This window comes from Excalfactoria chinensis, chromosome 4, assembly GCF_039878825.1.
Source record: "Excalfactoria chinensis isolate bCotChi1 chromosome 4, bCotChi1.hap2, whole genome shotgun sequence".
Classification (NCBI taxonomy): Eukaryota; Metazoa; Chordata; class Aves; order Galliformes; family Phasianidae; genus Excalfactoria; species Excalfactoria chinensis.
Window position 1 is genome coordinate 24,799,647 of NC_092828.1, and position 26,518 is coordinate 24,826,164.

At 47.1% G+C, this 26,518-nt stretch overlaps 2 protein-coding genes and 1 long non-coding RNA gene across 4 annotated transcripts in view; 1 reads left to right on the forward strand and 2 right to left on the reverse strand.

The window, feature by feature from the left end:
• Positions 1-4,812: 4,812 nt before the first annotated feature.
• Positions 4,813-24,495, reverse strand: LOC140251653 (uncharacterized). Its single transcript, XR_011903446.1, has 3 exons — positions 24,443-24,495; positions 12,029-12,072; positions 4,813-4,853 (listed from the first exon to the last, which is right to left on the reverse strand). It is a non-coding gene; the product is annotated as an uncharacterized lncRNA (long non-coding RNA).
• LOC140251895 (uncharacterized) lies at positions 20,814-23,346 on the reverse strand. Of its 2 annotated transcripts, none has more exons than XM_072336069.1 (2): positions 23,074-23,346; positions 20,814-22,441 (listed from the first exon to the last, which is right to left on the reverse strand). In XM_072336069.1, the coding sequence occupies exon 2, from the start codon at positions 22,359-22,361 to the stop codon at positions 21,273-21,275; it is 1,089 nt and encodes a 362-aa protein (XP_072192170.1). In that variant the 5' UTR covers positions 22,362-22,441; positions 23,074-23,346; the 3' UTR covers positions 20,814-21,272. The 2 variants fall into 2 exon arrangements, with proteins under 2 accessions (XP_072192170.1, XP_072192171.1); XM_072336070.1 differs by having other exon boundaries at positions 20,814-22,676.
• PDGFRA (platelet derived growth factor receptor alpha) overlaps positions 23,644-26,518 on the forward strand; it is a 34,617-nt gene continuing 31,742 nt past the window's right edge. The window contains exon 1 of the mRNA XM_072335663.1: positions 23,644-23,826. The gene's annotated coding sequence lies outside the window, so the exon portion shown is untranslated. The remainder of the gene's footprint in view (positions 23,827-26,518) is intronic.

The following is a 26,518-nucleotide window of genomic DNA, read 5'->3' on the forward strand; positions in this document are numbered from 1 at the left end:
ATGGATGATGCTGGGCTGAGAGCAGCAGTATTGGAGCTCCTCATCCTGAGGGCACTGTCAGGTAAACAGAGGGGGACGTGCTGCTTTTCATTGTGAGAGAAATCCTGTGAAAGTGAATTGCGAGAAACATAGGATGCCAAGCTGGTGTGTATCAGCCTTGTTTGCACTGGAGGGTCATGAAAGAAGATGTCAGAGTTGCTGGAAAAGATAGATCATACTGAACAGCTTGGGTTGGAATGGATCTCAAAGATCACCTAGTTAAAAAGACGGCATTTACCTCCTGCCATTGCCCGTCTCTTGTTCTCTGGCCTGTTCCCTCCTTTACTCCTCTTTATTTCATACTGAAACTTGTGTCCTTGTCTTCATACCATTTCCTGAGAAGTACAAGAAAACAGGGGGTGCAACCAGGTCATCCTGTTTACAGTTCTGCCCCTGCAGGGAGGACGGGGCAAGAGTATTTCCTTCAGACCTCTGCTCCTTTCCTGATTGACACTGGCTCATAGACCCCAGAACTGCCAAGCTCAGTGGGTGGGACAGGTCTGGGAGACAGACAGGGAAGGTCGGACAGACTGCTCTCATCCATTTCATCTCCCTGGAAAATGCAGTGTTACAGCTGCTGGCAGAAGCTGCACTCCTAGAGTTGCTGGGTCAAAGTTGAAATCGTTTTAAAAATCTTCAGTCCAAATGCAGGAGGCATTTCTTCTAGGAAGAGTGCTGCAGATGCTGGGGTACAGCAGTACCAGCAGCACCGTGTTGTGCCCAGAGACACAGAATGACATAACTGGGGTCCTTACAGTTGGGGGTCTGACCTGAGAAACTAAACATGGTGTGTGTTCAGAGCAAAGGGCAGCTCAGACACGTTGTTTTCACAACTGTTTTTTCCGCTCTTAACTTTGTGCTGAATTCTTCCTCTAACTCTGAATGGAAGGGTTCTACTGTTTTTTCCTTATGTCTGCATTTCTCCCCCTAGGCAAACCCAAGGGTGTATGAAGAAATCCGATCCTCAAAATGAGGGAGTAATTTCTGTTTCAAAAGTCAACATGAGAAACAAATATTTGAAAGTTATTTCTGCTTTACGTTCATTTTCAGCATTCAGATTCAGCCTCCCCAGTGCAGTCCATACACCTCCCATCTTCCATTCCTATTTAGTGCACAGGGACCTGGGAATCCCCCGTGTCATCTTTTGCAGGAAGGAAAACTATAGGTGTATCTATGATTCTATGGTTTTATGTGCCTTCTCTTTTTCTTTTTCTTTTTCTTTTTCTTTTTCTTTTTCTTTTTCTTTTTCTTTTTCTTTTTCTTTTTCTTTTTCTTTTTCTTTTTCTTTTTCTTTTTCTTTTTCTTTTTCTTTTTCTTTTTCTTTTTCTTTTTCTTTTTCTTTTCCTCTCCCTCTCCCTCTCCCTCTCCCTCTCCCTCTCCCTCTCCCTCTCCCTCTCCCTCTCCCTCTCCCTCTCCCTCTCCCTTCTCCCTCTCCCTTCTCCCTCCCCCTTACCCTCCCTCCCACTCTCCCTTTCCCTTTCCCTTTCCCTTTCCCTTTCCCTTTCCCTTTCCCTTTCCCTTTCCCTTTCCCTTTCCCTTTCCCTTTCCCCTTCCTTCTCCCCTTCCCTCCCCCTTTCCCTCTCCCTCTCCCTCCCCCTTTCCCTCTCCCTCTCCCTCCCCCTTTCCCTCTCCCTCTCCTTTTCCTTCTCCCTTTCTCTTTCCCTTTCCTTTTCCATTTCCCTTCTTCTTTTTTCCCCTACCTTTTCTCTCAGAAGAAAGCTGACCACATTATACCCTGGACTTTCTGCTACATTTTTATACTGTGAAGAACCCAACAGCTTTTTACAGAAAAAAAAGAGAAATGCTTTGAATAATTGGCTTTTTTCCCCTTGCTGTTTCAGGATTCATTAAGGAAGGAGATAAGGAAGATTTACTTCCCTTTTACTTTCTAACATCTTTCCCCATTGAAGCAAGCAGTAATGCTGGACACTGGTTTGTAGTTAATTGGTTGGCTTTGTACACGTGTTTTCAATTAAACACAGAAGTGTATGCACCGTTCTTTCTATGCCCTGAAAATAGTTTTAGAATATCACAGAAAATCGTGTGCTTTAAAAGATTATTCACACACAAAAAATGTATATATTTGCAAATTGTTGCAAGGTTTTGGCAGGGTTTGTTGGCAGGCCTGCAGAGCTCGCAGGGCTGCGGAGGGAGTCATGCAGGAGTGGGGTGAGAAGAGCACCAGGGGGCTGCTGGGGGCCGTGTGCTGTGACGGAGGGAACTAGAGCGAATGCCACCTAATGGAGAGACCCAACCACGGCCAGCGAGGAGGTCAGCACTCAGGGCCAGGAAGGGGAGCTGCAGCCGGTCCCTGTAAAGCCTCCCTGGAAGGTGCGGGGAAGGCAAAAGGTAAGATTTGTAAAGGCAAATGGAGAACAAAAGCTTGCCTGCCAAAAGGGATATTCTGATTCACCGTCGATTTTGCTGTTCTACTGCCAAGCTATAAAAGGGGGAGGGGGAATGACAGCCAAATCAAAAAGCAGACAGGGATTTGAAAACTTCATTCTGATTGTAGCCAGGACAAAAAGTGGCACAATGTGAATCCATTCTAGTGGCAATGATTGTCAGTGAGAATGGGACTGGCACAAAGGTAACCCCTTACAGCCTTAACAAGGTGCCCTTGTGTGGTCCCAACACCCTTCGGCTCTTTATGTTGTGGAATTTGCTGGTTTCTTTGCTGGACCGACTGTATGCTCACAGCTCTGGAACGCTGCGTTAACAAATAGGTATTCATCTTTGAGGAACAGAAGCTTCCACTTTAATTACATGGATCCCAATCACTAAACATCTTCAAACTGTTCTATAGCATCATAAAAGTGATGTAACAGTGGTTAAGGACACACTTGCAATACTAGCCTATCCTGGTCACGTTGAGCGCTCTGAAAAGCAGACATGTCTAAGATGTGCTGTGCTTATTCTCAGCAGAAAAAGTCAAGAGGCAAATATTTCTAACTGCGTGCCTTGGCTAGGACACACACAAACAACTGTACCCATGAGCAAACAACCCATAGTGTCTGCATGCAGGCGTGCATTTGCACATACAAAATGGGATTCATGTGTGTAAACAGGAGTCTGCTTACATGCATTGATTAGCAGAAAACAGTGGGGAAATGTTGCTTTAATTGTTTTAGAAAGTGAAGCAGGATGGTAATATTTGCCTGGAACATTTCATGCTGTTATCCACTTCCTATTCTCCTGGGAAAGATCTGGGAAGGGTTTGTTGGGCTGCAGATAGAGTTTGCTTGTTTTGCATCCAGCTGGAAGAGAAGTGGGACGTGGATCCAGGGATGAGTGACAGCAGGAGTCAGATGGGTCTATGCAGAAAAGCTCCCAGGGACTATTGAGGGATGCTGAGCCTCCAAGCCAAGGGTGGAGTGGTGTTGGAGCAGCACTGGGAGAAAGCAGGGGTAGGATGGGAGCCAAGGCTTTCATTAGTTGATGCTCTAACACTTTGTGGTGTATTTCTGTAGCATGTCCAAATTTTTAAGGCAAACTTGTTAGAATCTGGTTAAAATCTACATGATTCCTGTAGGTGTGCTTGGCACCTCATCCAAATACTTTGGGAATTCCAGCATGAGGTGCCATTTAGCAGATACATGACAAATTCCAGAGATACTTATGGGGGAAGTATGCCCAGTTTATAAAGAGCCATGCATTGTTTTAATAAAATATTAATACTATAAAAAAGAAAATGGGGGCGTGGGGGGCAGGGGGTGGTGGTGATGGCTTCATATTTAAGGTTGAGTTGAGCTTTCCGTCTAACACAAAAGATACTTTTGTAAATGTGCTTTAATTATCCATGCCAAAGGCGTCAGCTATTTTCCTTTATTTGCATCTTTCAATATTTCTTGGTGCTTCATAAACAAAAAATGCTCCTTTTTTTTAGGACACCATTGTCCTTCTGCTGGTGTGGTATTTGGAAACCACCCACCATGGATGTACAGTAAGTGATCTCATCCTAAATCTATTATCAGCATTCTGAGGAGAAAGAATAGATTTGGAATAAAAGGAAGAAAATGCATCTGTTCACTTGATTGAATCATAATGCATTCGCGCATTTCAACAACATCAGGGAAAAATAGTCTTCCACACACAGATCATAAAATGACAGGATGTGTCAAGTTGTTGCCTAACCAAAATGGCTTTTCTGTGAGGTTCATATTTGAATACAAGTCTGAAGAGGCTGAGGTTTGCACTGTTTTTAGCTACCCGTAGGACATGGAGATCGGTGCTATCAGAGTGTGTCCTCAATACTGTTGTGGGCAGCCCAACAGTAGAAGCAGTGCAGGAGATTTTCCACCACTGTCCTTTTTGTGTTCTTCTGTGGTTTTCTGAAGCCAATGTTAAGAGTTTGTCAGAGCTTTCACTGGCCCATTGCTTGGAGAAAACCTATCAACATATTTTGTCCTTATGTTGCGTGATGGGGAATGAAGGAGCACCAGTACAGACTGATGACCAAAAGCCACATCTTGGAACTGCAGTTGGATGCGTTATTCTCTGCTCAAGATCATCTCAGGTCTGAAGGACTGCTGTGCATTTAACTGTATCCTTGAGCTCAAATACTCAAATCCTTAATGTTTTCAGACTGAAGATTTTTTTCTGTTCTTCAAACAGTGGAGTGAATGTGAGAGAATTTTTACATTAAATTGCTGTGCATGTGGGGTGTACTCCTCTTGTGATCATTGCCTTTAGGATATAGGAACACCATCAAGCCTTAATGCATATCCAGAAGATCTCCATTTTTTTCTATGATTTGTGATGAAAACTTGCAGGCTTTGCTCTGGGGATGTTGAGGCAGTATGACCAGTGAAAATCTATTATAAATATAGGATGCGTTAACAAAGCTTTACATTTTAAGGTGAAAGTTTCATTCCTGTCTATTTTGTTTTCCATTTGTTTGTTTTCCAGTGGAAATATGTACATGGATTTTTATGATTATTATTACTATCATTTCTAATGCTAAAAGGTAAAAATTAAAGTACACATTTGAAAACAATGTTGTTGAAAGCATGGCGACTCAAGGACAGTGAAATAACATACACAAAATACAGCTTGAGGCCACTTCAGCACGCTTCCTCCATGGGCTGTATCCCAGCCTGTATACACAAATAGCCTACACTGTGTGCCTGAAGTAAGGCAAGGTGGATCCCTCCCTGCCCAGAAGAAAAAGAAAGCTCAAGAACTGGCTATGCTATATATTTTACAAGGTGTCAGAGCTTCCTGCTTTTTCACATTTACCCAGACTACAGAAATGTGAGAGACTCGTGAAAGATCCTACTGCCTGAACAATGATTGTAAAACATATTAAGTATGTCTTGGCATTTGCACCTATCTTACAAATGTGTATATATATATATATATATATATATACATACATATGTAAGTTATATATGTATATATGTGTGATGAAATAAAGTATAAAATGTTGTCAAGGAACTTTTTTCTTTTTCTTTAGGTGCCTAGAACACCTGGAATACCCAGGAGTGTACTTAAACTCTTTGAGAAACATGAACAGATACAGGCTGTGCTTAGCAGAAGGCACTGCATACAAGTGCTCTCAAGGAATCTTGCAGAGAATTTACATCATAAGGGAAGACTAAACTGATGCTCTTAGTACTCTGTGTTTGTTGATTTGTCTCTCATCACTGTGGCTGTATGCTGGATAAGTACCCAGGCTTTTGATTTGAAAACTGAATACACACTTCAAAGGCTGAATATGTAGTGAAGTGTTTCCCCAACTCACTTTCTACACCTCAGCTCAGGAACTTCTATGGCTCTAGTTGGGAAAGATTATTCCTTAGAGTGGATGGTATCCTCTCAGAGGAGGTTTATTTTGAATAAGGAGGTCTAACAGATGTGCCTCAGAGCAAGCTCATAGAGCAGCTCATACTTGGTTGCAGGTGTGATGGAAGAGGAGTAGGTGGGATTTCCTGCTTTCCCTGACCAGGAATCAAGAGCAGCCTTGGCAGCGAGGCCAGGACTGGGCTGAAACCAAAGAGGTTTGATTTACAACTCCCATATTATTTTGACAGCTTTATAAGGAGAAAAAAAGAAAGAAGGGGTAGTACTGTAATAATATAATATTTTAACTGCACATTAACTTCTGTGAGGCTTTATCTGGAAGCACCTTTCCATGTGATAGAGAGCACTTCTAGATGGAAGTAGGGCACGTGGCATAAAATGCTAAATGTAGTTTTATTAAGGACATTATTTTTTTATATTCATATTGACCTTAGTGTATGATCATCTCTGTAGGTTTCTGTATTGTGCCCCAGAGTTACTCCACTGGTGTATTTTCCAGACCAGGCAGATTTCTTGGCATTCTTTGCTTCCTGTTCCTAAATGCTGCTAATTCGTGTAGCACTTCTGCTGTACCACAGGGTTAGGAAATCCACATCGCACATGAGAAATCAGAGCTGGAATGATGGGAGAACTTATGATGGTTAAGAGAGACTGACAGAAAGGAAACTGTATTTTAATATCCTGAACACATACATATGCATATAGATACACAATAGGACAAACTTCTGGAACATAAATTCCTCATGCCTATTTTCCCCAGGAAAGTAAAACTATTCCTTGATTTCAATGGTGCAGAATCCGGCCTATCAAGACATCAGTGTAGTTCCCAGCGGGCTTACCCCATTTTCAGATTTATGGGGTTAACTCCCTTACAGTTTGATTTAAAATACTGTTATAATAGGCCGTGTGAATGTTTCAAATGATTCATTATTGGAGTAATAGTGCTTTCTGCAGTAAAAAAGCCAACTGTTATTTCCATTCCTCCAGAGTACTGAAGAGTTATAGTCTCTTTCTGGCATAATTTGGAAAGTTGTGCTGATTCTCTTCACTTTTAAGGCATTATTAATGTACGATGGGAAAATGTCCCACATCACATCTCCTTTTGGTGAAATTGCCATGGCTGTCTTTTCATATTATGAAAGCACAACACTAGAAATGATGCAGTCGTAGCCTTTATTTTTGCATAATCAACTGTCTTGAGAGGGAATGATAAACTGAAGTCTGGAAAAATGTGTTGTTGTCTGTGCTCATGATGAAGGAAACTTTTAATTTTAAAGCCAGAAACAGGTGGAACAATTGACTCTTCTTCTACATTTGCTACCTCTTCTGTAAAAGTTAATGAATAACAAAAGAAGACACTAAAGGATTCTTCCATTTTTCTTTGTCTCATTTGCACTTGATGCCTGCTTATTTATTTCAGGCTGAATCTCAGATTCTCCAAAGCAGGAGAGTAGTGCCTCTGCCTGAGAGTTTCATAGAATCATAGAATCAATAAGGTTGGAAAACTTTCCTATGATCATCTAGTCCAACTGTAAGCCCACCACCACTGTGCCCATCAAAATGTGTCCACGTAACTCAAAGCATGTCTGAGTTAGAGAGAGCTGCAACAATGTGCTAGAGCAAGATACTCAGGATTTGGTGCAGTGCTTGTATCTGTACTTGGAGCTGCTCCTACTTCACTTTACATAGTCAGCAGAGGTGGCCCAGGTTAACTTAATCACTTCAAAGAACAGAATTTTGCTAAGCTGACCTACTTTGTGGAAAACATCAGAACCCTGCAAACAGTTCAGCAGATAGGACAGAAACTGGTGGGGTCTTTGCATGGAAATGGGAACATAAAAGATGAGAAACCATAAAGGCCAAGCTGCTCTGATGCTAACAAGCTCTGCTGCTCAGTGGGTCTTATTAGCCTGGGCACAGTGCCATGCAGCTGAAGAACAGCGTGCAGGCAGCAGTGCCCCTGGGAGACCTGTATCACCCCACCGCTCAGTGTATGCATCTACTTTGTTTTCTTCACACCTCTTGTGCTAGAACTGTTTTTAAGAGGCTAAAAAGCCTCAGAGCTGACAAGGTATACAGAGCTGAAATCCGAAATGAAATCATTACTTCATCCAAAGTGTGCTCCCATATATCTCAGGATACTGAATTTCACCTTTTTATTTTCTACAGCTTGGAACTGGCCCAAAGCCGACTGAAGCCTTTGGAAGTGTTCCAGATGATTCAATGGGTTCTGATTCAGGCTTTGAATTGAGCCTCAACTTTATACATTTTTGATTATTGAAAGGCTCTAATTCTCTCCTGCTTCCATGTGTGCTGATACAGAGACCTCATTTTCCATTGGTCCACACTAGAATTTGTCACTCCGCAGGAAACATGCAACACTTTAAATTGATGCAGCCAGTCAGTGTACTTTTCTAATGGACTTTGGGAGGTGTCAGTGGAGCCGTGCGATGCAGACTGAAGGCACAGTTGACATAAATTACTTTTTAACCCTCACAGAACTGTGAGGTTGGAAATGGGAATATTATCCTTCAACTTCAAAGCACATGAGCCCCCATGAGCCACCTGTGGGGGGAGAGTCACCCACAGATGTCAATCAGCATCCCTCTGCAGGCAGCAAAGCTTTACAGAAACTTAGCTACCTGATTGCTAGAGCAAAGAAAAGTGAACATTACCATCACAGCATTAGAAAAATAACAGTGGAGAGCAGAAAATCTGGGGCCAACACAAAACATTTTGATTTGGCAGAGAAAGAGGAGATTGGAGAGACAAGAAAGCAAACGCACAGAGAGGGGGTGGCATTTGCTCTGGGAGTCTGAGCAAACATAGGGAAATACTTACCAACACCTCAGGGGAATCTGGGTTTGTGTCTCAGCAAACCAAGAGGCAACAACAAGTACATGTGAGTGAGAGGAGACTGGCACAGTACCAGCCCCTAGATACTCTTATTTGGAGAAATGTAGATGTGGGTGCTGAAGAGCGAGAAAGCCATGCGAGCAAGTAAGGATGGCAGCTACATACGCAATTATCTATGAAGTATCCACAGATGTAGTTTTACTGTATTATTTTTAGAATAAAACAGAGCTGATGTGTTGAAAGAAGAGTGCAAAGGTTAATCACTTTACAGATATAAACAACACGAGGTCCAGATCTCTCCCAGAATACAGCTTCCAGCTATGCCTGCTTTAATATCTTCCCTTTACTCCTGGAGGTGCAATAAGGCAATTCAGCACACAGCCAAGGTATTTTGTGATACACTGTCATCTCCAGCCAGCTTCTGAAAGGCTGTGTGGTGAGAAGGGAGGATTCACAAGCTGATACCCTGACACTGCTGAGCTGCTCTCAGAGAAGCGTGCCAGCTCACTGTGGAGTTACCAGGTTGCAGCCTTGGTTCCAATCCTGTCCTTTTTTTGCCTCTTCCTCCAGACTTTCTGATAGCCTACTCAGTAAATGAAGAAATCCTGAATGAATGCTGAACTTCAACAAGCCAGCTGATGAACCAGCAGCACCACTGCTGCTTTCCCTTTATTTAGGACAGTTAAATGTCAGGATGAAGAGATTACTTTCTCTCTGCACAATGACTTTTATTCTTTCCTTTCTATGCTGTAAATTCCTGTTCTGAGAAATCCTGCTATCTGTTTGCTTTCTCTCCTGGCCTTCACATACCTAGGAGCTCCAAGTTATGCTGTGAACCCACAGTCTCTCTTTTCCACGGCAAAATCTTTTAACAGTCCATTGTGATGTGACCTTGCACTTTCTTATCATGGATTTGATCTAATTTCTCTAACTCCTGTCCTTAAGTTCCTCTTTTTGCTGCTGTCCCAGTCCTCCCACCTATCAATCAGTGATGCTTCCCAGCTTGGCATCAATACACTTTATTGCCCAAGTCTTTGAGAGACTTTTGGGACTGTGTGTTGTTGCTGGCTGCTCAGCTCCCCCAGTACTGAATTTAGTCACAGCATTTAGACGGGCAGCGTCTGGAACTGGTAACTTAATTGCCTGTAAACTCTGATTTCCTCTGACATTTTCATCTTCAAGAAGATCTCATATTTCTTAAAGGAAGTAAGCAAGTTCAGGGCAGGCATATTTTCACATTTCTGATGATGGACGTGGATGAAGGGAAACTATTTAGTTCCTCAGCAATTTGGTTATTTTGAATATTCCCTTCTATCCCTCATGATCCAGTGGGCCCTTAGATCTTTCAGTGAGACTCTTTCTGATATAGGTGAAGAATCTCCTGCTGTTTCCTTATTTATTGCCTGCTGTGATTTATGCTCCTCTTTAGTGGCATCCCTAAAGCTTTATTTCTCAGTTTTGACTTTGTATTGAGCCTCTCCAACCTTGCTAGTAATGGCATTGCTGTCAGCAGTAATCATTTCTCCAGAGCATCTCTGTTCAGTAGCACTCAGCACTTATCCAAAACAAGGGCCAGAGCAGCTTCATCTCTGCGCGATGACTGAACCAGACCTGAACTCTACTAAGTTCTTCTAGGACTGATGGCTGAGACAGGAGCAAGGGGAGCATGTGTCTGCAGTCTCCAGGACAGGCTCTAATTATCCATATATCCATCCATCTATCCAGCAATCCATCCACCTGTGTGTGATGTGGGCATGCAAAGCACCCATCACTACAGAGCCCCAACCTTGGTACCTTACTGTGGTAAAAAATAAATAACAAAATATTAGTGGTAAATAAGCAATTGTTGGAAGCAAACAAATAAATGGTGGACAAATCCAAATGAAAATCTTGAGAAATTAAGAAAGTTGCTGAAAAAAATATGGGTGATGGTAATCTTTCTCTAGAAAAGATGCCTTGTGAAGTTACCTTCATTGCCTCAGAAATGCTGCAATGCCCTTCTGTTCTGAAAAAGATCCATGTTAAGGGACGGCAGTGCAGAAGCATTGCACAGCATTTCTAGTTCATGGGAATCTGGCAGGTCATGTTAATTCAATAGCATTCTCAAAATCAGAGCCTAAGGTTACGCTGCCAACTGCAAATTATACCTGTTCCTACAAAATACGTCATCATCAAAGGGGTGGGTAATGTATAGTACATTACACAGACTGGGTACATGCTTCTTTTTTTGCTCTGAGGTTACTACTCAGATTTTTCGTTACTAAAATGACCCTTATTAAAATATAAAGCTCACCGAATAGGAAAACAAACATGTGAAAGCAGTGTGACAAAAACATTTCAAAGAGATTTCAAAATAAACCCCAGAGATAACGTTTCAGAACTGTGCTGCTGGGACTTGGTTTTATTTTTAAAGTTTTTTCTGTGATAGGAATCGTAACAGGCTGATAGTGATTAAAGCTTGTAATGAAGCAAATCTGATGCCGTGATATAACTTTTTGATCTATAGCCCCACACCAGCACCCTTCACTAACCTCTGCAACTCAAAATCTCTTTGATACAAGCATAGGAAATGAAAGATCTTTCCAAAATGCTGATTTCTGTTCAAAGTGGCTGTCAAGTAAAATAAAAATCAACCTAAGTTTCTGGTATAGTCACATTCTTCTAAGTTTTTCTTGTATGAATGTTATCTGATGTACTGGAAATACCGCATATCTCCTTTTCTTGAGACAGCACGCTGCAGGCTTCTCAGTATTGTAAGGAAATTAAGGTACTTTGTCATTGTTGTTCATTTTTATTTTCCCAAAGTTTCCTCTCTTTTGATGTCCTTAGGATCTCTTAGGATTACAGTCCCCACCTGTTGAGCCCTTCTCCTACACCTCAGCTTTAACCAGATGAGGTGACAGAGGAGGGAGGAACAGGAAAGGAGCTGCACGTTTTTCTTTAGACCTGTTCCTGCATTTCACAGTTCTCTGTTTTCAAAACTGCTTAGAGAAGTTTTGGACCCATACATTGACTAAACCCATCTCCCGCTGTCTTGGATGTGAACACCTGTTTCAGTGTAGCATCCAGCATCTGGCCCACCTGTGTCCCCAGAACAGCTTGAAGACTTGGCGCTTTCTCTGGACCTCATTTCCCTCTGTTCCCGTTCCAGTAAGTGGGAACACGCTTCAGCCTAATGGAAGACAGGCAGAAGGAGCATGACAGGAGGCGGCTGTTGCAACAGCTTGATGGCAAGCAAGCAGGCTGCATCATTACATAAAGGAGTAAACAGGGATAGCTCAAGCACAGAGCTGGTGTTAGTGGGACAGGCAACCTTTAAAGAGACTTATACCATTCTCCTTTCTTCTGTTTTTCTTCTTTATTTTTTCTGTATGCCTTGAGTAAAAACAGAGAAAAGGAAACTCATTAAGAACTGCAGAAGATGAGGGCGTTTTAAATTGGTTTTTCTATTTTAAGGATTTGAATCTTCACATTTTTGACACCCCTCAAATAAATAAATAAATAAATAAATTCTTGGAGAAAACTTAAAACTTCCACTAAGGCCTTTTTAACATTTCCAGGAGTGATCTGTTTTGGCTAGTTGAAGTTTTTCCATTTCTGTGAGCAGCTCCAAGGGGCCCAATGTGAGCAGCGATTTTGTAGCATTTAGCCACAGAGGGATGTTGGATGGGAGCCTCCTGCTGAGCTGCACTCCCTGCCTGAGTTTCTCCCACAACTGTGCAGAAAGGGAGGCTCTAACATCAGGCGATGTGTGCATGCATGCACTGCTCTGAAGTTGTCCACTCACCTTGTAGAGTGTTTGGGAACATGGATGTTAACCCAGCCCCAGGTGGTATGGCCAAGCAGAAAGGCTTTTATATACTAGGTACAATTCTGGACAAAACACTTAGAAAATCTTTGATTAATTCTCATGTGCCAAGATATGCTTTGTGTCTAATGATTTTTTCAAGGTTAAAAGCTACTACACTACCTCTGAGTACTGTTCTTCATTGTTCACTACTTAAATAACTCAGCAACTTCAGCAAACATTTAGTAAATTATTTGGTATAATAGTATATTACAGCTTTTTAAAATGATTTTCTTTTATATCAGGCATCAGTAGAAACTAGGAGGAACCCCACAGACTTCAGCGTGCTTTACTCCTTGTTATGCTACAGTCCTGCACCTCTGGTATATCACTATCAGCAGAATTTGGAGACACGAAGAGAAAGCAGCAGGGGTAGCATACAGCAGGCATAGAAATCCCACCAAATGTGAGGTTTCAGTTGACCTTATTTTCCTTTGGATCAGAATCTCTACACTTTAATAGCTGTCTGGCTACTACACAAGTCCCTCAATTCGCATCCTTCCTCCACATGACAGCATATCGACCAGATGCAGCCTATAACCTCTTTGAAGAGCATCAGATGTCGCTGGTGCTGCATGCTGGGAGAGCATCATCCCCGTTATTCTGCCTGGCCAGCCTCTCCTCTGCAACACCCACATGTGTTGAGCAGGAGGAAACATCAAAATGCATCATCTCGCTGAATTCATTGCTCAGTCTGTGTCAGGGCATGAGAACTTCATACCACTGCCCAGTGCTGGGGATACAGCATAGAGCTGCTCTGTCTCTGTAGGCAGAGTGGGTTATTAACTTTACCTCCCCTACAGGTGCCCTGGATGAAGAAGCAAACATAGTAGGATCCATTGTGTCACAGAGCACACGGACCTACACAGGAGATGTCTGCTCCAGACAAGAGAGCTTCTACATGTTTCCAGGAGGATGCACACTAGAGGGGTGAGATGCCCACTGCCTGTGCATTGAAAGTAGTGCTGCAGAAGATTCTATCACGAGGAATGAACGAAGCAATAACTGATAGCACCATGGAAGGATTTCAAAAAGCTCTGAATCTTCTTTATTAGCCCCCTGCCCTGCAGGATTGTGACCCAGATTGCTGGCATGAGTTTCAGCAGGATTTCCTGTCCCCAGTGGGAGACAACCCTGTGCAGATGTTGTGCCACCAGCCCACGCCATGAGATCCAGATGCTTTCCTCGCAGAGGCACCTTTATGTCTCCATGGGCAGGGGTTTGAACGGCACACAAGAGCATACAAAATGCCTGGAGAGAACACTGCTCTGCTGTGAAAGGCCAAGTATCTGAGCGGGACGTCAGATCCTAGAGATGAAGGAAACAGTCTGCTATTCAGGCTAGAGCAAAAGCAAATGTTGCCAGAATGGCAGATGAGGACGGTGTGCTTCACATCCTGGAATTTAGGGCTGGCAAAGACATAACCATTTTAATTTGCATCATATCAAGGTTTTCTGCACATTCCTTGTGAATAGGAGATGCTGGAAGTGGAAAGTTGGCTCTGTTTTCTGTGTGTTTCCAAAGCAAAGCCTTGTCGGTGGTATTCTTAACATAGACCAAATGAGTGAAGTGAAAACAACAGAAACTTCTCTTTGAGCCCCACCTTTTGGACATGGATTTTTCTCAGAGACATCTAGCAGACCCCTGTAGATAACAGCTTGTTGTGCATAATGTCCTTATAGATTATACATTTCACTACTTCAGCTTTTCAAATGTGAAAAACATGGTGGCTGATCACCATGACCTCAAGGAAAACATCCCCATCTTCTTGATCCCCTTATCTCCACACTAACACAGTGCTGTAACTTTAAGGATTTCAACAGTTCCTCTTCCTTTCCATCAATAAATTCACTGCACTGTGGAGCCTTTGGCCTTCTTTCCAAGTACAGCTAGCACCAAACACCAGCTGACTTATTTCATTCATTTGATTAATGTTTACAAATATCTAAAGAGAGATGGGATCCAAATGGATGAGGCTCTCCTCAGTGGTGTGTAGCAATAGGACAAGGAGTAACAGCCTAAAGCTTGAACATAGGAAGTTCCATTCTGACACATGAAAGAACTTCTTTCCGATAAGGGTGACAGAGCATTGGAACAGATTGGCCAGAGAGGTTGTGGAGTCTTGTCTGCAGAGATATTCAAGACCCATCTTCATGCCTACCTGTGCAGCCTATTGTAGGGAACCTGCTTTAGTGGGGCATTGAACTTGATGATCCCATGAGGTCCCTTCCAACTCTTGCAGTTCTGTGATTCATTCATCCAGCCTAATCCAGTATCCTGAACTGAGACTCTAAGTCAACCCAAAGGTTTTCCACTAAAGGCAGGTAGTTTAAACCTGCACCTCTGTAGCTGTTCTGGAGAACTTCTGAGTGCATGATTAACTTAAATCCCAGTGAGAGAACAGAAACCTCTGCCTATACTTTCTCAACATGATTATCTCTTCCTTCTACCCTGAATTTTCTCTGCCCTGATGAACTTATCCTCCTAATGTTGACAATCACTGTCTCCTCTAATTTTCAGCAAGAGTACTCTTCATCTGTCCAAAAAGTTTGAGGACTGACAACACAATTACAGTAAGCCTGGAGACCCATTACCACCACTGTAAAGAGTGCGTGAGTACAAGCTCTGCCTGTACCCCCAGCATGGGGCATCTCTCAGACTGTGTTCCTGTCCAGATTCCAGGTATCTGTGTAAGTCAGGAGACCAGAATGAGCACAGATCTGTCCAACAGAGTTGGCCTTTGGAGATGCCTCTCTGGTGACAGGACATCTTTGTCACTGAGGACATCCTGCCAAGTTCTGGAAGCAGGCAAAACTCTAAACAGCAGCAAGCACGGCAAAAAGGGAGAGAGATGCTTTCCATTTCATCACCAGCACATCCCGCCTCACTTATCCATGTAGAGGACACTCAGTCCCACTTCAGCAAATTATGTTAGAAAGAAACAAAGGATTCTTGGCCATTTTAGAGCTTCTGTTGCTCATTATACTGACATACTCATACACTGCATTCAAACTCTGACGTCAGGGTGACATCAGATCTCTCTTAGTGCTGTCTGCTTGCCAAAGTAAGCCATAAAGCCAGTATGCTTTTGGCTCCACCACCTGCTCTCAGAATCAAATCAAGGTCAAAGCAGTCACTTCTGGCGTGCTTTCATTTTTGTGAAGCTCTAGAAAAACATTGCTATGGAGGACACATTGCTGTGGCCCATTTGGGGCTGTTTTTGTAGCACCTGCATGCTGCCACAGCTACTGGAAATGCTGCAGGCTGAGGCAAAGTGGAGCCCAGGCAGCCTGCAGGGCCACGTTCAGCCTCTGCTGCTTTATTTTTGCTTCTGGGTGGGAATCCAGCAGTTGGTTTTAATCCTGCCTTGAAGGCATCTCTCTCAGAGCCTGGCTGTCTTTGTGCAGTGCAGAGATATTCTGGGACACTCTTACAAACCATGGCAGAGCTGCGTTCCCAGAGGCTGGAGTAAGGTTGTTTTTCCATGCAGGGCCACGTGTTTGAGTGATTTCAGCTGGGAAACCCACTCTCCCTGGTGGCCCAATGGAGCTTGTTGCCCTCCCTATAGCCATGCCCCTCCTCGCAGCCAGCCCCATGGCCTCCTCCCCGGCAGGCACCCTCCCAGGGTGCTGGGCAAAGCAGTACAGGGCAGCACTCAAGACAGCATGAGGACATGAAACAACCTATCTATGTCACTGGGCTTTGCTCAGACTCTAGTGGTCTCCTTACAGGATCCAACATGCATTTTTGAAGGCAGCTTTGTTACTTCATTAATGCCAAGTAATCCCCACTGCTGAGATGAGAGGCAAACATTCTCAGCTGTGATCCCACTTTTCTCCAACTCCAAATAATTGAGAGGCCACACCGACACGAGTAAGTGTATGTACACACTTAATCTTACACTTACACCTCCTGGCTCCTTGCAACCCTACCACCATTCAGATGCTAATGGAGTTTAAGCCAATGTTTGTGGTTTGGGGCCTAAAGCAAAGTGAGGAAGAAGGTCTGTAGGCAGCATAGGGCTGACTGCTTCTAACTCTCCTTCCCTAAGTCAATATTGGGATAGGCAGCAATGAAAAAAGCTGACATACGGAGAAGGCATTTTAAGCCGGGAGAGCTTCAGAAGCCACTGGTGCGAGCAGCCCCACAGGGCAGAGGGCAGCAGGGGCACCAGCAGGTGCTAAGTGGGCTGTGAGGCCATTTGTCTCCCAGAAAAAAAAAAAAGGCACTCAACTCCTTAGCTATTTACAATGGCTCCCATCCACCCGATCTGTCTCACCACTCATATATTTTATCCTCCTATGAGCAGGGCCGCATGCTGCTGACTTCCCGTCTATGGTGGAGGACATGACCATGCTTTCCAGCACTGATCCAAGCAGCCCCCAGCTGCACAGCTGCCGATGTTCTGGAGGAAAGCATTTCCTCAAAGCCTTCCTGTTGTCATGTTGACTAAATCCTACTGCTTTGGAAAAGAATAATCTTGCAGGCATCGTAGATTCATTTGGATCTCCCAAGATTCTACAAGCTGCCTTCTTAATGAGATGTTCCCTACAAAGTTTGGTAGAGGTATGGATTTAATAAACAGTTTTTGTAATAGAAATATAACACGAATGAAGAGAAAAATAGCTAAGAAGAGGAAACACAGGTTTGGTGATGGATAGGAATTGCAAGAATTTATTTGGATTTACTTTGGCACCACAAATGTTTTCTCTCGTCACAAAAAGAGAAGAAATGGAAATTCTAAATTCTCTTGACACTGAGGAGAACACGTTTCTATTCCCTTTGACTGTAAAAATAGAAAATAGGGCTGAAGTGACCCATTCCTACCCTACTCTTTTTCTGCAGCACCCTTGGCTGACAAGGAGAACCGGCAAAGAACGTTGGTCTGATTTAGAAATTGCATGTAGCTCATTTCAAAAGTAACACCTCCTATTTATTTCAGTGGAAACTACAACAAACACAAAGAGCACAATAACACTGTTTGACAGAGCAAATTCTCAGCTACAAAACACTATCTTTCAACATAGTCACCACCACGGAACCAACGTCATCCCAGTGTCCCAGCTCATGTATTCACAGAGAAGTTCTCTGGCCAGAACAGAGTGGACAAGTCTCCGTGTTCCTGTGCTTTTGAAATAAATAAGATTTAATGACTCCTACTTCTCCATCTGACTTAAAAAGCCAAAAAAAAAAACCCCACCACACCATGTTCCTTGGATGCCATAAAGAACCCAAGTCAGACACAGCTGATGCATTATTTCCCTCTTTTCTTCCACACCTTAATGAACGTTCCTATGAATCTATGGTGAATATCCAGGACCACTAAAAAAAAAAGCATCAAAACTTTCATTGGAGCTAAATGACAGACTTGGGACACTCATCCAGCTACACAAAACAGCAGCACCTTCTCAGGAACTGCAATAAAATGACAGTGAAGTCATTTTGTCTGGGGACAGAGGCCTAATAAATGAGGTGGCACTGGACGCAGTGACTGTTAAAGGACATCTTGCCATCTGGTTTATGATGCTAGAAAAATGCTCAGTAACTTATGGCTCTTCAGTTTTTCAGCATTCCTTTAGGGACTCCGTTCAGAGTTTGCTTCCCAGAAATACTCAACAACTGCCTTCTGAAAGTCGCTCCTCCTCAGTAGGGAGTTTAACATTCAGATAAAGTCTTCATCATGAAAGAAAAACAAAAACAAACCCTGTTGACAAGTAAGTATAAATTTAGAACTATCGCAGTGCCCGAATTGCTTTGGGTAGGATAGTGATATGCATGGCTTTACCCTTGCAGAGAAGCTTGCCGTGGCAGCAATTGTAACACTTCCACTGATTTCTTTTAATTAATTTGGAGAAAGTCCTGCAAAATGATGTCGGTGCACATAAGGCATTTTAGCTATTTTAGCCACACTTGGTTTTCAAGGGTTAACCCAGATTGTGGAACCAAAGTGAAAGTTTTAAAGTACTGCTGTCATGGAGAGCAAATGCCTTCAAAGAGCCTATAGCGAATGTTATTTAAAAGAGCACTGAAACAATGTTCTGGTTTGAATTATTTTTCTTCACAGTACTTCTCTAACTTTATTGCCAAAGAAAAGACTTCCAGAGCCAATTTTTAATCTTAATTATACCAGATTCAATCTGGAATATTTCCCTTGAAGTTGGAGTTACACCAGATTTACACAATGCAGAATCTGTCCCAATTTCCCCATTAGACACTTTTTGTTTGTTTCCAAAAGATATTTGAGACTAAAACCAGAGATATATGACCAGAACAGCCACCAGTTTGAGTGTCAAAGACTACCTAGACGCTCCCATTGCCTTATTCTCGAGTCTCCCCTTAGCTATTACTTCCCTTCCGTGGATGGGGGGAGCGGGGCCGTCCCTGCCATTTCCTCATCTCACTTTCTCATTTCTCCCTCTGCAACCGCTCCACTCAAGTGAAGTGCAAACAACTAAGGGCCCTAAAGGACTCTCGACAATGGACAGGCAAATAAACACGTAACTGGAGCGGCAAGTACTCCCTGGAGAATGAGATGAGGGACAGGCTAAAACCTGTTGACCTCAGACAAAAGGAAAAGCCTCATTACTCATTTATCGAAGTGACAGTAAAGAGAGAGAAAGGATTTTCCTCTGCTTTTCAGAGCGTCAGACCCTCCTACCTAAAGAAAGCCTCTGAGCACCTATTGGAACTGCTCTTGATAGGAATTCTTGATTTCCTCTGTCTCAGATCAGGGTTATAAGAATAACCTCAGTGTCACGTCTGAGAGCAGGAAAAGCGCAGCACTGCAAGAATGGCAGCTCCTGCTGACGTACCTCCAGCACAGCCTCAATGCTGCAGCAAAGGAGCAGCTCAATTCATTTCTCAGTCTGGAGCTTTTGCTGCGTGTTTCAGCACAGATGTTTATTATTCCAGTTCCAAATGGCTGAACTATATTTGAAGAGCACTGGGTAAAACTTGCAGCTTAGGAAGCCCAGTTTAGCAGGCTCTTAGGAGGCATTGAGGGATTTCCCTCCTCTTCATCCACAGGAGGGGTGACATTCATACTCAGAATTTCTCTGTGTCACATAAAAGGAAGGACAGTGCTTTGTTTGCCACAGTATTTGAGAGCAGAAAACATCCGGGGAAGAGAAAGATCCTTTCTGAAAGTCACTTGCTACTCAGAAACTGTGGCTTTAGCTTCAGTTATTCTACAGCAGATTGCTCCAAAGAGATGTGTAGCAGAGGAAGAGTTACCGTGGAATGGTGCCCTCCAGAGCCAGGCACCTAACGGTGCTCAGTCGCCTCGGTCCCTCCTTGCCCATGCAAGAGACACGTGGGAGACACGAGCAATCCAGACACGTCCAAGGGCCCAACCCAGGCTGGCTATGCCCAGTGCAAGGGCAGCAGTGCCCCGGGCAGCTCCCCTGGACACACCTGAAGGTCCCAAGCACAGCAGCCCAGAAATGTAAAGCCCACACCAATAGAAACCAGACACAGAAACAGAGCAGCCTGTCTCGACTGTGCCTGTATCCTACTGCAAACCTTTAATTGCTACAGCTCCAAAGAACAAAGGCAAAAATAACGGTCTGGGAACCTATGGATCGAAACCAAACTTCGGCTGAATCAGCAGAGAAGGTCCCTTGATTTCGGAGGGAAAACATCCTATTTGTGGCGGGGCCGAGACTGCACTAGTAACTTTGCTTGCCTCATCCCAGCAGCCTGGGGGCTGTGCGGGGCCGGACCCGCAGGGATGCAGCCCTCTCGCTGCAATCTGATCCCGCTGATCGCGTAACTAAGACCAGCAAAACCAAGCACTCCCCAAACACCAACACACTAAACCCCACCTAAGCGGGTGCTGTTTAAGAGAGGAGATAATCAATCACCCCCAGCTGCGAGGCACAGGCGCGCACCCAGCGCTGCCCCCTCCCTAAGGCGGGGGGCTGCCCGAGGGTGCTCCGCCGGTGCCCGCTCTCCCGGCCGGGCCGGGCCGCTCCTCTCACGGGCTGCGGTGCCCCCTAGCGTCCTTCTGCGCCTCTCCGCCGCATTGCCTCACACTGAGCCGGGCTGGGACAAGAGCAGCCTGTTTATTCTGCCCCATCCTGAACGCCAGGGTGAGAGCAGAAGGAAAAACAAAGCCTGGTTCTTTCTTTCTTTCTTTTTCTTTTTCTTTTTCTTTTTCTTTTTCTTTTTCTTTTTCTTTTTCTTTTTCTTTTTCTTTTTTTTTTTTTTTTTCTCTCTCTCTTCCTCCCTCCCCCCCCCCCAACCACAATGAATAAAACCTTCCCGGCTGTTTTGGCAACTTCTAATGTCAAGAGCCAAATGTAACACTGCAAGCAAAACAACTCGACGTCGCGGCAGCAGTGGCCTTAGTGGGAGCACGGTGGGCGCAGGGAACTACCTTAAACACCATGGGGTGAATCAAAATAAAGGTGGGGAGGAGAGGTTGGGGCCGGGGAGCTGCCTTTAGCTCATTTTCTCTGGCTCTTGCCCGCCTGGAGATACCGGATCTCTGCATAGCAGATCCAGATGATGTTCGAGCAAACAGAATGGGGGAGCTGTGGAAAGAGTGGAAAATAACCTCCCGATAAACTCCCGTGGACCGAACATCCCCGGTGGGCCCGGCACACCCCTGCGCCTTGCTCCCGTTTGTCCCAGGCGGCCCTGGCGGCTGCGTTCTCTTCCCTCCATGGTAGACGTGAGCACGGATTGGTAGTGACAAGCGAGGAGAGGTCGCTCGGCTTTCTCCCTCTCAGGAGGTTTGATGGCTCTCTGCGCCAGCTTGGAGCTGCTCTACGCAGCACTGCGGTTCTCGCTTTGGTGAATGTTTTGTTCGGAAGCTGTCCGAACTGGAGCGGGCCGCCCCGTCGGGGCACATCGGCGCTGCGAGGCTGGAGTGAGCCCCTGGGTGCGGGGCGGGGACGCAGACAGAGGCAGCGGCCCCAGCGCGGGCGTCGCGGTGCTGTTCGGAGCGTGCAGCTCCCATCTGTTGCCACATAAACACACGCTCCGGGATGCCTGATGCGGCAGCACGTCGGGGGAGGAGGGGAGAGCAGAAGGGGCTGCAGTGCTGAGAATCCCCCCGCCCCCAGCCTGTCCTCTCGGTAACCCCGCGCCTCCTGGACGGGACCCCCCTGCGCCTCACGGGGCGGGAGGAAGCGCTCGGGAGCCGTCCCAGGGGGTCTGTGTTAAATAATGCCATAGCCCTCCTGCTCGGGACCAACCCGTAGGCACCGCCGCCAGACGGACGGGTCCGAGGCGGAAGGCGGAGGGTGCCTCCCGCGGTCAGGGCCCTCGTCCTTTTTCGCTGCCGTGGTGGACGTCGGGGAGCCCCGTCGGGGAAAGGGGTACGGCTGGCCCCGGCCCCACGGGCCACTTTACCAGAACCAAATTCCTTTTTTTTTTTTTTTTTTTCTTTCTTTCTTTTTTCTTTTTCTTTTCTCGCTCTTGTGAGATCCCACATGGAAGCCGTTAACGAATGCTCGATAAAGATCACGACAAAGGTATTATTCAAATGAGGCAGGTAATTGCAACCAGAAGGCGCCTTCTCCCCTTCCTTTTGCTCTTTCCTTTCCCAAGAGAGCCCTTCGCATCGCATTCGATCCCTGCGATGCTCCAATCGGGGATCGCCCCACCCGCACAGCCGCGGGGTCTCCGTGGAGCCCCCAGGCGCTGCCCACGGCCGCATCCTCGCGGTACTCGAAGCTCCACAGATGGGATTTTTCCTCCTCAAATTCCAGGGTCGGGCTGCTGCGTGTGTTCGCCCCCAGGCAGAGAATCTCCGGGTGTATTGGTTTGTTTTTCTCCTTATTTTCCCCCTATGCTTTTGATTCACTCGCATCGTTGTTTATTCACAAGCATTCCGTTATCCTGTTAGCATTCCGAGCAGAAGCCGCTCGCAGATCCGACTCCGATGGTTTCCTGCAGAAACATGTGGAAGCAATAGAGGGGACGTGAGCTCCCCAAACCGGGGAAGCCCCGGAGCGGAGCGTGCCCGAGGCCGGCACCGCTGGAGCCGCACCGGGGAGCTCAGTCCCAGCCCCCGCGCACACGTCGGGGATGGAGGCCTCGGTTTTGCTCTCGCTACATTCGGGGCATCTTCTCTTCGGAGGTTGAGCCTTAGGATAGGACGGAGAAAACCCGCCGCATCCTGTCGCTGGAAATAGAGGATCACATTTTGTTTAATGTTAAACGGGAAAAAAAAGATAAAGAAGTGTCAGACGGAGAGCAAGAGGCGGGCGAAACCCCGGGGCTCAGCTCCGACGCCCTCCGTCCCTGGGGAGGCCAGGGCGCGCCGTGCTCGGGGCAGCACTGCCCTCTGCCCGCGGCCGCCGCATCGCCGCGCTCGGTGCCCGCGGGAGGAGCGGCTCCCGCTTATCGCCCTCAGATAGCGGCTCGGCGGTACCCGGCGGGGATCAAAGCTCGCCGCGAGCGACCTCAGACGGGACGGGCTCTCGTGGCGAGAAGCGAACCAAAGACGGAGAGGAGAAGAACTGTCCCGGTCCCGTCGGAACAGCAGGGCTCGGGACGGCCGGCTCCCGGCGGCGGTTTACCTCTCGTTGTTGCTCTCCCTCACACCCACGAGGGCTCCGTCTCGCCCCCCGTGTGTCAGTGCCTCCTGCTCCCGTGCCTCGCACCGTCCGCCCGCTCCGTCCCGAACCCCCGCTCCGCCGCCTAGAAAGGACACGAGGAAGCCGACAATTCGTTTCCTGCTCAAACCACCCGGCCGCAGCCTCACACGGTGCCCGCGGCCACCGGACCCGCCCCGCCGTCCCGGAGGGTGCGAGGAGGAAAGGCTCATTCATGACATGGGGAGCACTCGGAGTTTACATGTAACTATTTTTTCTTTTTTCTTTTTTTTTCTTATAGATTTTTTTTTCTCCCCACGCAGCTCCAAACGCTCATATTCCCCCTCCCTCCCCCTCGCCTCTGCCATATGGCGGCCGCCCCCTCCCCTGCGAGGCCGGGGAAGGCTGGAGGCTGAGGCTGTCCCCCTGCCTGCGTAAGAGCCTCCGCCCTCGGGGCCGGGGGCGCGGGCCGAGCCGGGGTGGCTCTTATTGTGAAGGGGCCGGAGGGGGCTTCATTTCCTGACAGCTATTTACTTAAAGCAAATGATTAGTTTTGGAAGGATGGACTATAACATTGAATCAATTACGGGACGCGGGTTGTGAGACCATTGCAGTCGGAGCCGGAGGGAGGGAGAGCGGGAGGGAGCGCGCCTGAGCGGGGAGAGTCACAAAAGCCTTGGACATATTTTGGATATTTTACAATCTGCAGGACGGGATCTGCGCGTTCTAAAGGAGGAGGTAAGAGATGAGGAGCAGTTTTCCCACCTTTTATTTTGTTTTATTTTTTTCTTTCTCCGGTTGATTTTTTTTCACTCTTTTTTTTCCCATCCCCACGTATTTATTTGTTGCTGGTTCGCTTTCCCCCGACGTTCTGCCCAAGCGCGGCTGAACCGGTCGCCTTCCGTGGAGCTGCGGGCGCTGCCGGCTCCGGGACCGCGGGCCGTCGGGGCGCGGCGGCGGCTGCGGCGGGGCTCGAGAGGCGCGGGCAGCGTTAATGACAAACACATTGGGACACGCGGCGGGGCCATCGCGCCGCATTCCTGCCGCCGCGGCTCCGCGGGCAGCGACCGTGCGCGCCTCGGGGGGTCGGGGGGACGCGCTCCGAAGTGAGGCGGGTGCGCGCCCAGAGTTCTCCCGCTTCTCTCATCCGCACCTCTGCCCTCGCTTCCTTCACCCGCTCCCTTCCCCCACCCTTTGTTTTTCACCACCTCGGATCTCCCCCACCTCACCTCCCAGCCGATTCCCCCGACGGGACGCGCGCCGTCCCAACCTCCCCATCCTCGTCCCCGCGCGCCCCGTCTTTTTTACACGTCTCAGCGGAAAGGGAGATGCTGAATTCGGGCAGGACGGGTACCTGGAGCCCTTCCAGCTTCCATTCCGCTCTCGCAAAGGAACCGCCGCCGCCCCGCTGGACGGCCTGAGCCCACCGCCCCTCATCCCGGGCGTTCGAAGTCTTTGCGGCCACCGTTTGGATTTTTCGGAGCGCTGAGCTGCGGAGCTGCCAGCCGCTGCCAGGCTGGAGTCCCCTGGAAAAGTCCTGGGAGCGAGTAGGAAATGGCTTTTTGGCTGGCTGAGGCGTTGCTCAACATTTTTGGACGGATACCCAGCAGCCCAGGAGCCGTTCCAGAGAACAGGACTCGGTCTGCTTTTACTGGAGCGAGCAGCGACAGACCCAGAGAGGCTGCAGCAGCACCCGCCGCGGGGGGTTCCTTCTGCCCCAGCCCCCTTCCAGAGCCCCTCGACGGCATTTTCGACTCGATTCTCGCAAACGCTCCGGCGTCAGCAGCCCGCCGCTGTACGGCCCGAGCACCGCTTCGGGACGGGTGGGGACAGGCGGAACCGTCCCGGGACCGCGGGCGCGTCTCTCCGGGCCGGGGCACAACGCCAGTCTCCCGGGGCACGGCGGGTCCGTGCTTTTGCTGACGGAGCGCGCCGAAGAAGAAGCGCAGCGCACGTCGGGGCGGGAAAACACGACTGTTTGCCCCTCTCTTTACCCTCTCGTCCCGCTTTGCTTTATTTTCTAGATACCTCGTGTTTAAAACAACAACAACAACAACAAAAACCTTCGGTTTGGCAAAGGCTCTCCTATTGTTTCCTGCGCAAACAGCGCAGTGGCCGGGAGTTACCATATTTGCAAGGTCCGTTCGGTGTCCCGGCAGCCTTTGATCCGCAGCAGCTTCAGCAGAGAGAGGGAAGCTCGGGGAGCTCGGGGACACCCTGCTACCCGCCCCCTCGGGGACCACTCGAGCTCCCAGCGGGCAGAGGGAGGGAAAGCCCCGAGAATGGGGGCTGGAAAGTATGAACCAACCCCGTTCTGGCTGGCCGAGGGTCCCCGCTGCCTCCCCACTGGGAGACGGTGGACGGTCGGTTATTCCACGTCTCTCTGGTGTTGCCTCCTTTCTCTACAGCTCCCTTGTCTGATGCGGCTCAAGGGAGTGGGGACACCGTGCGGCACCCCAGAAAAAGGAGGATGCCCTCAGCATCTCTCTGTGCTGATGTGGAGCCCAGCACTGGCCTGGATGAGGCCAGAGACAGGATCAAAACAAGTAGATGAGCATCAGTGGTCCCTCTCTCATTGGTAGATCGAAATCCCAACTGCCGAGATCTGCTTTTTAACTCTGGATCCAGCAGCGATAAAGCAAGATCACCCAGAGAGGCTCTTCTATTTTAGTTACCAGTTAACAAAGAGTATTGCAGAGCCCTCGGCTAAACAACAGTTCAGCCAACCTCGACGCATGAGGTAAAAAAAGTTGGAAAAAAACGAGGCTGCACAAAGCAGCGGGATTTAGGAGTCCGCAAGCAGAGCGGCTCTCCCAGCCTGCAGGCAAGTTCCCCTGCTGCAGAATGAGCCCGTTGTCCCAGTGCTGCTCCAAGGCACCACTGGCAGAAGGTTCGTGCTGCCTCACCGGGGCCATCTTTGCCATTTGTTGGTGTATTGGAAACCTTCGTGTGGCTGTAAGAGGAATAGGCAGGTATTAGATTTCAGGAAAGCAGAAAGTAATAAATATTTTAAACGAATACATCTCCATGGTACTGCAGCATCAAGCTGGGATTTGAGCACTATTTATATAGACAGAAAAAGGCTTGTGCAACTCAGATCTTGTTGCTCACCTCCAATGGTACCAATTGGTCTAAAAATGGGCAAAATGGATAACCTTATAGAAACCTCCCCTCACTTGTATCCTTAGGTCGTCATGGCCAAAATGGCATCACTCTTGTGTATCAGCACTACAAATTTCGTTGGGACGTATTTGCTTCCCTCATTTTAAAGACTAAGGTATAGTTTCTGAGAGGTCGTTTTTCTGGTGCTGGCAAAAATTGCTGGTAATTTCAAAGGAACAAGCAAGTAAGCAAGATGTCCTGTCTCTCCCTCTTGCCTTGCTCTCCTGCTTGACTCATCTTCTGCATGTCAGTAAGGCTTTGCATGGAT

Coding starts and splice junctions, on each gene's coding strand:
- LOC140251895 (XM_072336069.1), bottom strand. CDS start 22,361: ATGCGAGTGAATCAAAAGCATAGGGGGAAAATAAGGAGAAAAACAAAC.